Below are 16,463 nucleotides of genomic sequence, written 5' to 3' on the forward strand. Positions count from 1 at the left end.
TGCTAAATCGCTACCAACTTAACAGCGGAAACGAATTTCTGAAGGAACTTCACTATCGAAAGCTGGAACTTACCAGCATTCAATCATTTTAATGACCAATCCCGGTGCATTTGGGGGGGGGGCTAATTTATATTGCCGCCCCTGTCGAGTTTCGGATGGGGGGGGGGCTTTAGCCCCTGTCGCCCCCCCCCCCTCCTGGATCCGCCAGTGGCCCCACTGCACTGGTGGCCGGCAGCGCTGAGCCGCGCCAGAGCGCCCGTCTCCGCCCCTGCACTAGCTGTCCGGCAAATGGGTCTGCTTGCCGCCGCGCCGCGCCGGCCTGTTGGACGGGCGTGCAACACGCGGCAGTCCGGCAGCACGGACCGATCAGTGGTCAGAGACACGGTCACAGACAGAGACACAGTCAGAGACACAGTCACAGACAGAGACACAGTCAGAGACACGGTCAGATACAGAGACACGGTCAGAGACACGGTCACAGACAGAGACACAGAGACACAGACAGAGACACAGTCAGACACAGTCAGAGACACGGTCAGAGACACGGTCACAGACAGAGACACAGTCAGAGACACAGACAGAGACACAGTCAGAGACACAGTCAGAGACACAGTCAGAGACACAGTCAGAGACACAGTCAGAGACACAGTCAGAGACACGGTCACAGTCAGAGACACGGTCAGAGACACGGTCACAGACAGAGACACAGTCAGAGACACAGACAGAGACACAGTCAGAGACACGGTCACAGGCAGAGACACGGTCAGATACAGAGACACAGTCACAGACACGGTCACAGACAGAGACACAGAGACACAGACAGAGACACAGTCAGAGACACAGTCAGAGACACAGTCAGAGACACGGTCACAGTCAGAGACACGGTCAGAGACACGGTCACAGACAGAGACACAGTCAGAGACACAGACAGAGACACAGTCAGAGACACAGTCAGAGACACAGTCAGAGACACGGTCACAGTCAGAGACACGGTCAGAGACACGGTCACAGACAGAGACACAGTCAGAGACACAGTCAGAGACACAGTCATGGACACGATCAGATACAGAGACCAGGCAGAGACACGGTCAGAGACACGGTCAGAGACACGGTCACAGACAGAGACACAGTCAGAGACACAGACAGAGACACAGTCAGAGACACAGTCAGAGACACAGTCAGAGACACAGTCAGAGACACAGTCAGAGACACAGTCAGAGACACAGTCAGAGACACAGTCAGAGACACGGTCAGAGACACAGGCAGAGACACGGTCAGAGACACGGTCAGATACAGAGACACAGTCAGACACGGTCAGATACAGAGACACAGTCAGAGACACGGTCAGAGACACGGTCACAGACAGAGACACAGGCAGAGACACGGTCAGATACAGAGACCAGGCAGAGACACGGTCACAGACACGGTCAGAGACACGGTCACAGACAGAGACACGGTCAGAGACACGTCACAGACAGAGACACAGTCAGAGACACAGTCAGAGACACGGTCACAGACACAGTCAGAGACACAGTCAGAGACACAGTCAGAGACACGGACAGATACAGAGACCAGGCAGACAGACAGACATGTGTGCAACAGGAGCCGACCGGCCCGCCGCGCTGGGCGGCCGGCTCAGCTGGCTCCTCCGGACAGCCATGGCGCGCTGCTGAGACTGTGCTCTGTGGCGGCTCCGTCTGCACTGGGACCGCGTCCCGGCCGGCCGTCTGTCGCCAACAGTGACCTCGGTCCGTGGCCGCTGCGGCGGAGACGATTGCACTGGGACGCCGGGCCGGTCGGAGCGAGCCGCCGCTGAGCCATGGGCCGCCGCCGCCACCACCGCCGGCCGTGACCCGACCACACGCTATCGCCACCGACGCCAGGCCATGGTCGGTCATCGGTCATCCATTGGTCACCACCACCAGACGCTGGTACTCAGCGCAGCTGCGCCGCTCATTTTCAGACTCCGTGACCGTTACCATTGCGAGCAGTGTTTCATCAGCGTCTTGTCCGCTCAGCTCGACCCCTCCACCCCGACTGCATCCCTGACTGGATCCGACCCCTCCATCCCACCTGCATCCCTGACTGGATCCGACCCCTCCACCCCAACCGCATCCCTGACTGGATCTGACCCCTCCACCCCAACTGCATCCCTGACTGGATCTGACCCCTCCACCCCACCCCGACTGCATCCCTGACTGGATCGGACAGCTCTGCTGATCAGCCCACTCGAGTGGGCCGACGGGCTGACAGACCGGCGTGGGTGCAGGGCGCCGCCGCCGAGGCGAGGGCTCGGCTGCGCCCGCCGCAGCCGGCGCGGTCCGAACTGTCTGTCTCACTCTGCCGACCCGATTTGGGCTCGGGCTGTTTGGCGTTTACCGTGACCGGGGCTGCCGGCCGGCGGCCGCTCTTGTAGGGCTGCCGAGCCGAGCCGAGCCGAGCCGAGCCGAGGCCGCGGCCGGACTGCGGCGGTGCTGACGGCGTCGGACAGACAGTCTCCCCGGACCCGGCCAGCTGGCGGCTATCTAGCATATGAATCAACTGCTTGCTGGAACCTTTCGGGCTCTCATTGATCAACCGCACACACCATTCGAATTTTATCAATGAGAAGACAAGAAATGCTGGCCAGCTCCACTGGGGGCATGCTGACTGAAAACAGTGAGCGAAGAGTTTCCATGAGTTCGGAGGGGCTCGCGCGAGACGGGGCGGCCGCCGCACAGCTAACACCGGCAAATCGCAGCGTCCGTCTTCCAGGCAGCAGCCAGCCGACCAGCCCGCGCCAGCAGTGACGGCAGCGGCTCCGTCTGGGGACGCCGACCAGAGCCGGCGGCTCAGCCGCGGCACCAGCCGGTTTGTTTAGTGGCCCGCCGCCGCCGCCGCCGCCGCCGGTGCGGGCCCGGCGCGACGGTAAACACACCAGGCGCGCCGCGCCGGGAGCAGAGCGCTGCACGCCACCAGCGCACTGCAGGCGTTTGGGCCGGTCCAGCCTCTCACCAGCCAAAATAAAAACCTTTTTCGCTTTTACGAAAACAAAAAGCATAGGGGAGAGTAGGGAAAGATGCCCAGGGTTTTGCTATGTCATATATTATTCGAAAATGACGATAGGAAAGCAAGAACTTGGATTTCAACGGAAGCCGACATCATTTTTCTAAAAAAAATATGACACTTTCGTGCCTGAAATATGATAACTTTTTTTGCTATTAAGCATTTTCCTGAAGAAGTGAAAGAGGGCATCTTACCCCACAGGGTGGGAAAGACGCCCCCTGGCGTTGGGGAAGATGCCCCCCGCACTGTAAGTGACATAAATGGTCACGTGAATCGCCTGAACGAATCAGTAGTCCCGTCGAGCCTGCAGTAGACACCAAACATCATCGTAAGGGCCCTCAAAAGTAGTCGTAAGGGCTTCAGATGTCATCGTTAGGGCCATCATAGTCCAGCGCGGCTAAACAAGCCTCCGTGGTGGCGTTCGGAGATCACTGTGGGCCCTTATACGTCTTTATGATGCTTGAGGGCCCTCGAGCCTATCGTGGGGACCTCAGATGCCAGCGCGGCCCGTGGAGTCAACGACGTGGGAGCCCTCAAAGGATGTCGTGAGGGGCCCTGGAGCCAATAATGGGGCCCACAGAGGCCGTCGTGAGGGCTCTCAGAGTCAGATGCCGCCCAAAAAGTCGCTGTGTGGGCCGAGAGACCGGCATGGGGAGCACCCGACCGTACTGGACTCTCAATAGTCCCAGATCGGCTTTTGTCTCTCATCACAAGTATGTAATAAATGATTTGACGGGCTGCTTGAGGGACAGCCTACGGATTTAGGGGGGCGTCTTTCCCCATCAGGACAGGGGGCATCTTACCCCAAGGTACCGAAGTAACATTAAATCAGTACAATTTGTTAGCCATAAAACTACACCCTGAAACAAACTGTTTGGGACACAGTACACGCATGTTAATGTATCACAACTATAGCAAGGGACGCTAACATTATCTACCTTCTTTGATATTTACAACGTTGTGACACCAAAATATTTTTTGAAAGCAGCAGATAAAAAACATGCAATCACCAGCCAGCCGTTGCCCAACTGAGCTTCGCAAATTTTTGTGCAGTTAACAAGGCAGGCTTCCGCTTTACGCTAAGAACATTAATTTTCAAGTTCGATTCTTTGTTTAGCCGCTAGAGGGGTGGGGCGTCTTTCCCACCCTGGGCATCTTACCCCACTCTCCCCTACCAATCAACTACAAAATGACCGTACATGACAAGTATTTGTTCATGCATAATCTTCGCATAGGGTGAAATGGGCCTCAAAGACAAAGTTTTTTTTTTGCCGTGGACAAGTCATAATAAACGAGTGTTTTGACAGTCAACGTATATACCATGGAAATCATATGTGCGTGAGTGTTCCACGTCAATGTTTTCTTGAGTTGTTTTGTGAAATGTTTCGATCAATTCCGCGCAAAGAGAAATGAGATGGGGCGGATCATTAAGCAACGTGAGAGTTCAACATATCATCGCTTCTTTCTCGTATTTTTAAAACAAATATCGATCACTAAGTTAGAGCCGATCTTTTGCACACTTGTGAATATATGCCTAATATATCCCGAGGGAACCAAGCTTGTACTTTTACTAGGGGGCCAGAAGCGCTCCTCATTGGCCGTAGAATGAACTGTCACGTGACCGTTCACATTGTCGTTAGGCCTCTGATCGAGCTAGAGCTTTGCGAAAAAAAAACGAGCGTGTTGCGGGTGACGAGAAGAAGCCGATGATATCCAATTTTGAGGTCCCGGGTCGTTGGTTCATTTTTTAGATCAGGTCAATGACACAAAAGTCGAGAAAATCGGGACCTGTTAGAACGTCGCTGCAAAGTGGTTTTTCGGGGTGCTGATCACGAATTTTATGCTAGTTTTGATCAAACATGATGTCCTCATGCATTTAGGCCAGGTCGGGTCATGTCAGGTCAAGTCAACCAGCAGAGGTCCTGCCGGGTATTCGTAGTACGTGTCAACCGCCTTTGACGGAGCTTCGTTACATGTTACGAAGGCAACATAACTACTTCGTAAATATTCAGATGGTTGCTAAATTCGAATTCAGCTCCAAAAATAGCTTAGAAACATGTAAAACTCGAAAAAGTGGGCCGATGTCATCAAAGGTCAATGACCTGACATGACCAGGTGATCTTGACACCCACGCTAATGCATGGAACCAACATTATACCACATGTTTGAACGCTTGGAACCACGAAAAGACTACAAACGCGCGGTTAATGCGAGCCAACATACGCCGAATCGCGACTCCGGCCATCCATGATATCGAGAAACAGGTTTAAGGTCAAAGGTTATTTGGGTCAGGTTATAAAAAAAAAATAGGATAGGTGTGAATTTTTTAGGATAGGTGTGAAATTGATCACCTTGATGGTACGGAAAGTTTCGTTGCGATCAGCAATTTTTCACGGAGTTATTCGCAAAAGACCGAAGGAGGGTGGGGGGGGGGGAGTTCGACCCACTTCCCTCTACACATACGGGCGAGGGTTATAGTGCTATGATTACAACGCACTCGTCTACCCTAAAGTGCATTGAAACACGATTTGCTGGTTAAGCGAAACTTCAAGGGTATGAGAATTAAAGTTGAATAAATCATACAAGCTCAGTTTTGCCATCTTTATGCAATATTTCATGCATTGCAAAGGCTTATGATATGGTTAGGGTTATACGATCACGTTCGATCACGTTATACGACCCGCGACCCGTTGGGGGGGAGCAAAGGCCCCCGCCCCTGTGGTTTTTCGGAGATAACTCAGAAACGGCTGCGAATTTCGACTTGACAACAAACCTTCGGTTATTGGCGACAGTCGCCAGTCAAGCAAGGGACGAACGCTGCAGCGCTTTCGTCGCACATCGTGAGTCCCATAATACAAATGTGGTAGCAAAACGAAAGAAAACTGCATTTAAAACCTTCACTTGTGTTAAAATGATCCGGTAAACCCTGCACCCTGAAAATCCTTTACTTTCTGCCGTCGCAAATATATCTGTTCTTTAATCGCATTGCTGGAAGTTAGCAAGCATTTTTCTTTTCAGCCGAACACTGTCGTTCAGATAAAACCTAAATGGCGTACTATCAGGATCAGTATCGTCAAAAAGCAAGTAAAATAATAAGCAAATAGGGAATCCCTTCACAATGCTAAAGAGATCCGGTAAACCCTTCAACTTTCAGGTAGAAAATGGTAGATTCTTTAAAAACTTTACTTAAAATTATAAAAATGGGGAACACATAAGCCAATTCCTTTTTGTTTTTATTTTACCGAATCATTCACAATGGTCAACGACAATAATTGATCATCTCAACATTGCAATAATGCAGATAAACTGATAAGCCATATTGACGATAAATAATAGTCATAGGTCTCTCTCGGGTGGCGAAAAGATGGCATTAAATGTAACTTTGGTGATTGATTTCATGCTACAGGGACTGAATTGGGAAAAATGGACTAGACAGTGGTGTTGGCCTTGGGGTGGGGTTAGTCTTGTGAAAACCGTTTTGTGGCCCAAAGGTGGCAGCCTACCTTTAGGTAACCACCGTGTCACTACATAGTTCACGATCCTAACCACCACATTACTGCGGCAACGGCTGGTTCCGCGCTTAATAATGTCAATATTGAACCTAACCTCAACAGAGCCTGCTTGCATCATTTAGCTCAGTACGTGACAACATTGTGACGTCACCAGAGAGATGGCGATAGATGGTCGGCCGTTTCGTGTAATACACTTGGCGAATACGCGGAAGGGGGACATCCGGGCCGGCGGGAGGAGTGCTGGGGGAGGGGGGGGGGGGGTCGGATGTCTGGGGCGGGCCGGCGGGAGGAGTGCTGGGGGGTCGGATGTCTGGGGCGGGCCGGCAGCCCTCTCCAGTGAAATATTGAACGCCCTTGCAAGTCAGCAATGCGGAGGCTAATGAAGGCGCCCCACAAAATATGGCCACTATGAATACGAATGAACAGCTGCAGCCTGCGCAGATATGCAGCCCGGCCACGTAATGGGCGCCCTCTGAACTACGGCCCTGAGTCAGCTGCAGCTTCATGCAGCCAACGAATGGAATCGTTTCACTATTCTGGCGAGGCGAAAGGAAACAAGTTCAAAAGGACAGACTCAATGCCAAAAGCTAAGTCTCAACATTACCTACTGCCTCTTGATTGATCTAATAATTTTGACCCTTGGAATAAAACGAAAACGAAATTTCCCATCAACGTAACATTGCTCATGTTGTTGATCGGAGGAGCGGCCCATCATTGTCTGCCGATTTGGTGTCTCCGTTCGCCGTGCGTCGGTGACAGCTCGGTGACAGCTCGGTGACAGCTCACACAGTTCACACGGTGACAGCTCGGCCGACACAGTTCGCCGACGGCCGCACATACGCTCTCCGGCACCGGCGCGGCGGGCCGAGTACTGTCGCAGCTTGGCGGGAACGCTGACGCAACGCGAGGTCAAATTTTTGCTGTGGCCTTCAAGGCAAAGGCGTTGGAGCACATTGCATCATACGCATGCATCCTATCAATAAAGGAAATATTCCTTGTTCTTTTGGCACCTGAACCCTATTAGCGGCAGGCTCCTGCCCAGCCAGCCTTCCCAAATGGGGTCCACATGGGCACCAAACTGGAGCCCTTCTGGGCTGCCCACCACGAACCCAGATGGGCATGTCTTGGGCGTCCAACTGGGTACCATCTGAGCACCCCAGACGGGACGCATGTTGGGCCCAGCTGAGACCCGTATTGAGCCCATTTGGGCTTTCCCGTTGGAACCCACATGGACGCATGCAAATAAGCCCACATGGGTTTTAATTGGAATTTGGGACCCAGCTTATGTCGTGTCGTCATAGGAACAGCGGAGGCCCCTAAAAATAAAAAAGTAAAATCTAAAAAAAAAACGGTGAAATTCGTTAGATATTTATTTTCTCTCTTTCTGAACCACGGTATATCAATTTTATATCAATTAATTAACTTTTTGAAGGTAGGAGAGCCACTTAAAGAGACATAGAAAAAAAAACCCTCAGGGATGGATGCAGACAAAGTTGAGGATGGTATTTGTGGTAGGGGTCGGGGAGCTGCCACTAATGGCTTATGCCAGTAGTATAGTTATGCGTAGGTACTGAAACTCCCGCAATTAAATGCGTTGGATGCGTAGCACACACTAATCACGAAGTGCTCGCAGAATTTCAGAGCTGCCGCACGAGGCCGCGCTGGCCGTGGCCGCAGGCGCCCGACAGAGCTCTCTGTCCGGGCGGGCTCGGCGCGGCGGACTGGCAGGTAGACTGTGCCGCAGCGCTCTCCAGTACGCCGGCACAGTACGCCCCGTGCTCAGGCGCCGAACAGCACACGGCGGGGCGGCGTGCTTCTCTCTCCCAACAAAGGAAGGCGCTAGCCGCTATACCCGATTGTAACCAAACCAAACAAAAACTAACATAACACATTGAGTAAATTATCAAATGACAGATGTGATATTTAGCCCGCGCCCTGGTGGAAGGGCTATTTCCCCCCTCCCTCCCGACTTTTCCATATATCTCCAGAACCGCTGCGCCGATCGCCACCAAACTTTCAGTACCCTCCCGGGCATTAATTGTACACATTGTGACCAAAAACATTTACAAAGGCAATGATAGGTCGGCCGCAAATGCGCCATGTTCTGCCGTTTTGGACAAAAAAAAAAAGGTTTCGCGGGAAGAGCTGTCAGGCCTATAGCTTTGAAGATATAGAAAACGTTTAAGACATAAAAAATGTAGAATTATCAGGGCTACAAAATTACTATCACGGAATTTTAAATGGTTTGAATTTTCATCCCCAAAAATAAAAAATTGGAGATAACTGCCAAAAATCCAAAAAGTTTTCGATTTTCAAAAAACGGAATATATATCATAGCCCCAACCGACTTCTATTCACATACCAAATTTAGATCGACACCTCTTTTTTTTTGGCCAAGTTATAGCGAAAGAACTTCAAAATTGATGACGTCAGATTTTCAAACTCAATTTTTTAGCAATTCTAGACCACGTATCGCAGAACAAAGATCAGCATCAGATTCGCCGTGACGAGCCGCATCGAATCAATACCCATTTTATGAAAAAATATCAACTTTGAAATTTAACCTTTTTTGACCTGACATTGACCTGACCTTCGCCAGTTTAAATTCTCACTCTCGCTCTCACTCGCAAGTCTCATTGTCACTGTTTAAATGTTAACGCCGTTTTGAATTGGCCCCCAGTAATAAAACTTTTCCCTCGTCATTTCATCATACCTGGAGTTCCCGAAAAAATGGACGGATTTAGAATTTCTCTAAAAAGTCTTAGAATTATAACTTCACGGAAGTACCTTCATCAGATGAAAGCCAGTTCGGTGCTTTTTTGTTTGCTGCTAGCTTTATTCGCTTTCCGTAGTGTAGCAATACAAAAAAAGACTTGCAACCAAGATAGGCACTACATTTACATGTAAACTGGGGAGGGCGCGGGGGACATTGTGTGTGTGTGGGGGGGAGGGGCGCAAAATTGTGTGCTAGATGACGTTAAATTGGAGGCTTGTATTTTCGAAAGTATTTTTTAACCGCCTGGTAGGGCAATGTGAGGGGGCTACAAACTAATACAAAAGGCGGACACAGAAAGGCGCTGCTGCGTGGTGCATAGGACCCCCAAAACGTTTCTCCAAATTCGAAAATCTCATCGGATTCAGAATCCTTCCGCACTGCTGTGCAGTTTAAATCAAACTTTTCTTAATAAAAGTCTAGTTTTCATTTTATTCTCGAAAAAAACGTATTTTTTCGATTTTGGGCAGCCCGGGGGTAGGTGTGCCAAATGCCCCCTCCCCCTGGATCCGCCAGTGGTGTCAGACGGCTTACCATTTCTCTTTTTTTTAGTTTAAAAAATATTCATCGTATCAGGAGTGTGGCGAAAAATAAGTGGCATAAATCCGATGAGAAAACAGGAGTTGGGGTACCTTAGGTTTGGCACCTAGAGCCCGTCCGAAAATTCCTGGAGGCTAGCCAGTGCCAATGGAAATTTCTTAGAGGAGGTCCTGGTTTGAAATAAACTTCTAGACAGAAATGGAATAAACGAACAGTTCAATGCTTGAAATCAGGGTGGTGTTTAAGGGCAAAGCGCTGCAGCGCGCTGCGCGCGTCGGCGCGTTGGGTTTCCATGAAAACATAGCAAACTCGGACGCCTCGCCATGCTGAAGCGACGAGCCGAATTCGTCTCTCGAGCGCCCACGAACGGCGCACCAGCGCGCTGGCGCACTGGTGCACGCGCACCGTCCGGACGGTGAAAAGGGCCCAGATGGTAATCTGGGGAGAAATGTTGTTCCATGTGTCACGTAAAATAGCTACGGACCGGAAACGGCGTTGCGGTTGTCTTGTGGCTCATTTCGAACAACCGCAAAAAGAGCACTGCGGCTAGGTTAGCCTTTGCCCCCTACACGCATCATGACATAGCCAGCCGAGGTTCTTACCAGCGGTTCCAGGTTCCTTTCTTCCAACAAGTGACAAAGGCAAACTAACGGCCATGACACAGCAGAACATAAAGCTGTTTTCTTGTGTACGGGAGCGATTGCGGAAGGACGGAGATGTGCTGCTCGTGACCCGGTGTGCACACGGCCGCTTGGCCATATTGCGCGATGCGTTACCACAGTGAGCAGATGGTCACTGATGTGTGGGGCCGGCCGGTCGATACCTGCTATCTCGGCCATCAGCTGCTCCCTCAACACGCTGGCAATCAACAGGCCGAGTCGGGTGGCCTATCAGCGACGCGGCGCCGCCGGGACTGGGACTGGGACTGGGACTGGGACTGGGACTGGGAGTGGGACTGGGCAGCAGCCGGGCGCCGCCGGGACTGGGACTGGGACTGGGACTGGGACTGAGACTGGGACTGGGACTGGGACTGAGACTGGGACTGGGACTGGGCAGCAGCCGGGCGCCGCCGGGACTGGGACTGGGACTGGGACTGGGACTGGGACTGGGACTGGGACTGGGCAGCCGCCGGGCGCCGCCGGGACTGGGACTGGGACTGGGACTGGGACTGAGACTGGGACTGGGACTGGGCAGCCGCCGGGCGCCGCCGGGACTGGGACTGGACAGCAGCCGGGCGCCGAGCTGGGACTGGGACTGGGACTGGGACTGGGACTGGGACTGGGACTGGGACTGGGACTGGGACTGGGACTGGGACTGGGACTGGGACTGGGCAGCCGCAGGGCGCAGAGCCGCCCGGCGTGGCGGCCAGTGACCGGAAGCCGGCGGCGGCCGCTGACGTCCAGACCGGGGTGCCGGGGTGAGAGAGAGAGAGAGAGAGAGAGAGAGAGAGAGAGAGAGAGAGAGAGAGAGAGAGAGAGAGAGAGGGAGAGGGAATAATGAATACAGATGCGACCGACTATTATAATTGCCTCATAGATAAAAGCATGCAGCGGGCTGTGATTCGGCCGCTGTCGAGCATACGCGACACAAAACGAATTAATTTTACGCTCGGCGGGCTCCAGAAAATCACGCCGTCAGTCAGCGGCAGAGCCGCCGGCCCTGGCCCATCCCTGGCCCGCCGGCCCTGGCCCATCCCTGGCCCGCCGGCCCCGGCCCATCCCCGGCCCATCCCTGGCCCATCCCCGGCCCATCCCTGGCCCATCCCTGGCCCGCGGGCCCTGGCCCGTCCCTGGCCCGTCCCTGGCCCGTCCCTGGCCCATCCCTGGCCCGCCGGCCCTGGCCCGTCCCTAAATCGCCGGCCCCGGCCCATCCCTGGCCCGTCCCTGGCCCATCCCTGGCCCGTCCCTGGCCCATCCCTGGCCCATCACTGGCACATCACTGGCCCGCCGGCCCTGGCCCGTCCCTGCAGTGCGGCCACAGAAATTCGGGCCATGTGCAGTGCCGGGCAGCACACTGTGCAGTGCCGAGCAGCACACTGTGCAGTGCCGGGCAGCACACTGTGCAGTGCCGAGCAGCACACGGCGATAGAAGAGTGGCAGTTTCTGAAAGTCACCGAGTGCTGCTCCGGTGTGGGCGGGCGCGATCGCCTGGTCTGGTCGGTCTCTCTCGGCGGCATGGCCTCTCGAGCGGCGCTGAACACAAATACACGGGCGGGTGTGTCGGTTTACGCCGCCGGCGGACGGTGTTTGGATTGAGCCCCAGCAGGCCGGCCGGCCGACGCAGACGGTGGCGGCCCTCGGGGGCGGGGGGGGGGGGGGCGGTCAGGTGCCGGCCCACCTTTGGGACGGGCCGTCCCGCGCCTCTGCCACGGCAAACCTCCCAGCTACCGGGCACGGCGGGCACGGCGGCTGTCCCACCTACCCAGCCGTCCCACCTACCCAGCCGTCCAACATACCCAGCCGTCCCACATACCCAGCCGTCCCACCTACCCAGCGGTCCCGGACCGGACCGAGCCGGGCCGGGTACACGGCTCGGCGTCAGTGGCCCCTGATCAAATCGGCCCGCCGACCGCTGCTACTGCCCAGTACCTACCGTCAGTTCCGCCAAACCTTCCTCCTCCACGCCCCCTGATGCAGGCTGGAAGATCGCCTTTATTCGACATGAGTAGCTCTTCAGGAACAGGCTCACGTGCGGTGGAGTGACCGTTTGCGGGACTGGTTGATCTGCCCACTGCAGACGGGCTCAGCCCCGGCGGCGCACCACGGTGGCCGCCCATACTAATGTCTCCCCCTAATTTCAATCAATCTTACAGCTCTGAAAAGGTCTAGACCAAAAGGGCCTCCCCTACAAAACAAGCAAACAAACGCTTGCCGGCCAGCAGGAGCAGTGGGAAGCACACAGCGTTCAGCACAGAGAGCGTCCAGCACACAGCGTTCAGCACAGAGAGCAGCCGGCACACATAGCGCCCGGCCGGCAAACAGAGAGCCCAGCACACAGCGCCCAGCACACAGAGCTCAGCACACAGAGCGCCCGGCCGGCAAACAGAGAGCCCAGCACACGGCGCCCAGCACACAGCGCCCAGCACATAGAGCTCAGCACACAACGCCCAGCACACAGAGCGCCCGGCATACGATTACGGAGTGCCCGTGGAGCGGGCACTCTGTGTAGCGGGCCAGCCCATCCAGAGGCTCTCGGCGACTGCTCGCGGCGTCGCGCCCGGCCGATGACTGACCAGTGACCACTGACCACTGACCAGTGACCACTGACCCCTGACCACTGACCAGTGACACTGACCACTGACCACTGACCACTGACCAGTGACACTGACTACTGACCACTGACCACTGACCAGTGACACTGACCAGTGACCACTGACCACTGACCAGTGACCACTGACCCCTGACCACTGACCACTGACCAGTGACACTGACCACTGACCACTGACCACTGACCAGTGACACTGACTACTGACCACTGACCACTGACCAGTGACACTGACCACTGATCACTGACCAGTGACCACTGACCACTGACCAGTGACCCCTGACCCCTGACCACTGACCACTGACTACTGACCACTGACCACTGACCACAGACCACTGACCAGTGACACTGACTACTGACCACTGACCACTGACCAGTGACACTGACCACTGACCACTGACCAGTGACCAGTGACCACTGACCAGTGACCACTGACCACTGACCAGTGACCACTGACCAGTGACCACTGACCAGTGACCACTGACCAGTGACCACTGACCAGTGACCACTGACCACTGACTAGTGACCGGGAAGGTGACCATGGACTTTGGAGTTCATAGGGCGGAACTTGTGTCGGTTAGGCTGGACGAACTACTACGGGCCATTAGCAAAGAAAAGAGTGTGGCACGAGAAGGTGGCGCTACGCAAACCATGGACACGGGCCATTTCGTGCAAATCAGCACACGCAAACCATGGACACGGGCCATTTCGTGCAAATCAGCACGATACTTCCTAACACAAACAAGACCTCCTCGGCCAGGGGCGGAGCTTCCTATACAGTTGGACCAGCTTGCCATTTTGCCCCATCAATTTTTGCTGATTTGTAGCAATTTGTAGCTTGGCAAATCAATGTTTTTCGCATTGAGGGGCTTTGATATGTCTGTGTAATGTAAAATATTATTCCTGTAACGAAAAACATTGATTAAGTGTGACTTTTTATGTAGGTAACTTAACAATAGGACATTGTAAGTTTGACATTTTTTACATGACATTATTATTTGACAGAATTAGCCAGACAGAAATTGACAGAGTTAGCAACCATTTGAACATTTAGGTACGAAGTACTTTTGGTGCCTTCATAACATGTTACGAAGCTGTCAGAGGCGATTGACACGTATTACGAATACCTGGCAGGAGCACTACTGGTTGACCTGACCTGACCCGACCTGACCTAAATGCATAAAGACATCATCTGTGATCAAAACTAGCATGATATTTGTGATCAGCACCCCGACAAAACATAGCAGCCACACTTCACGACGTTCTAACGGCTCCCGATTTTCCCGACCTTTGAGTCATTGAGCTAAACTGGAAGGTCAACCGATGATCTAGGACCTTAAAATTGGGTATCGTCGGCTTCCTCTCGTCACGGGCAACACACTCGCTTTTTTCCACGAAGCTCTAGCTCGATCAGGGGCCAAACGCGAGGGGGGGGGTCGTACCAACCCTCCCCTTTGTGCCGTCGAAGGACGCAAAATGGCCTGTGCCGGCGAGAGTTAATGAATTTACTGCAAATTGGTGTGTCATTTTTAGATGTAGGTCGCCTAGATCCAAATCTTTAAGGGCTGAAAGGTGGTGAGAGGCTAGACCCACTGAACCGCCCACTGTGCACTGGCGCGGCGGCGGCGGCGGCAGTGTCGGAGGGCTCGGGACGCTCTCCCAGACACTGCGCGACGCGCGTAAGCAGCACGGCCGGCGCGCTGGCCGCGCCCGGTCGGAGGCCACGGCATGGGTGAAGTAGTAGGTACCTAGAAGAAATCCATGGCCACGTCAAGGAGACGGCCGGCGGCGGCGGTCCCACGGTCGCGCCGGGGCCGGCCGGCCGGCCGTCAACAGGTTCCGGTCGCTCACCTTTGTGCATGCCGGTGAACTTGTCCTTGAGCACGGTCAGCTCGTAGATGGCGCCGAACTCCTCAAACATGGGCCGCAGGTCGCGCTCTTCGAGGTGGCGCGGGATCTGGCCGATGAACAGTTTGACGGCGTCCGGCTCCTTGTGCGCCGGCGCCGGCTCGCTCAGTTTGGCCGCCAGCAGTGCCGGCTGCCGGTACGGCGCGTAGAAGGCCGGCTCCAGGCCGCCCGGCACCGACGCCACATTGTACAGCATGTTCACGAGCGGCGGCGTACACAATGGCGCTATCACCTCCCGTCGCCGGCGCTCGCTGACGTCTGCCGGCGGCGGCGGCGGCAGCGGCGGCGCGCTGCCCCCCCCCCCCAATTGATCGGAGGGCGGCCGTCGGTGCCGGAGATTGGCGCCCGGCGCGGCGCGGCGCCATGGCGGCCGTCCTCCGTCCGACCAGCCGAGCTCAGCGTGGCCGTGGTCGCCCTCTAGCTGAGACGCTTAAAAGTAATAGTCGAAAAACTGATGTTGAGCTTCTTAAAAGCTTTTTGACCTGGCCCGACCCTTTTAGTGCCCGCTGGCCATCAATTGCTCGCTGTCCATCAAATATGTGCAGAATGATCGTGTTTCTGTAAATATGCTGTTGTTTTTGACGTGCCTCTTCAGATCAAGAGATATTTGTCCTTTTCCCCGATTTGGCTGGTAATGATGAGGACAAAGATCTGACCTGACCACAGATACCTAGTGTTAAATTGGGACTGTCCCACCTTTGCATTAGTTCTGAGTTGAGATAGCCAAGTTGGCGGCCAGGTTCAGAAACCACTATATATCCTGGTCGCAATATCCTCAGTTTCGTGGTGTTAAAGAAATTCGTTCCCTTCATTTGAAAAGTGGGCCTTAGCTAAGGCCCTATCTCTTAACTATACGCAACCAAAGTCGTGACGTCACGATAAGTGGCTGGGGCATAATCAGCTGACGGCCCCGTGTTAAAGCAATGGGGCAATACTTTGCCGATCTTTCCTAAAAAAAAATTGGACCTAGTTAGATAGTTTTAGTAGCTGGATTTAGGACAACGATGTATGGTCTATTTTTCTATGGAAAAATATTGCAAAACCTAATAATGCAAAGCACAAAATTTGGTGAAAACCTAATTTGCGGCGAAGTTGACGCAGAAATACAAAACATTTCTAATCAAGAGGTTTAAAAACATAGATAAAAAATAAAAAAGAGTTACGAAATAACTAATATGGTAAATTTTCTCCTTTGCTTTTTACAAATAAAAAATATTAAATCAGCTCAAACTCAAATATGTCAAACCTTTCGCACCAAAATCCTACAACGTGGTCGCAGTTCGCGTCTTCAAGGTCATGTATTTGGTGCGTCAACGCCATCCGTAACAAATTCGCGAAGTTCGGCCCTTTCCGCTTTAAAACATAGCATTTTTAGGCGTAGAAAAATAGAATATACTCAGTTTACTTAGAAACTGGCCCCC

The 16,463-nt window shown here is 53.6% G+C and overlaps 1 protein-coding gene across 1 annotated transcript in view; it reads right to left on the minus strand.

Annotated features, from left to right (window-relative positions):
- LOC122378628 (CUGBP Elav-like family member 3-A) overlaps nucleotides 1–15,296 on the minus strand; it is a 231,918-nt gene extending 216,622 nt beyond the window's left edge. The window contains exon 1 of the mRNA XM_043359921.1: nucleotides 14,986–15,296. Coding sequence (XP_043215856.1) covers nucleotides 14,986–15,238 — 253 coding nt within the window. The 5' untranslated portion in view covers nucleotides 15,239–15,296. The remainder of the gene's footprint in view (nucleotides 1–14,985) is intronic.
- Between the last annotated feature and the right edge of the window lie 1,167 nt (nucleotides 15,297–16,463).

Source organism: Amphibalanus amphitrite, unplaced genomic scaffold (assembly GCF_019059575.1).
Source record: "Amphibalanus amphitrite isolate SeventyFive unplaced genomic scaffold, NRLGWU_Aamphi_draft 000000F_arrow, whole genome shotgun sequence".
Lineage (NCBI taxonomy): Eukaryota > Metazoa > Arthropoda > Thecostraca > Balanomorpha > Balanidae > Amphibalanus > Amphibalanus amphitrite.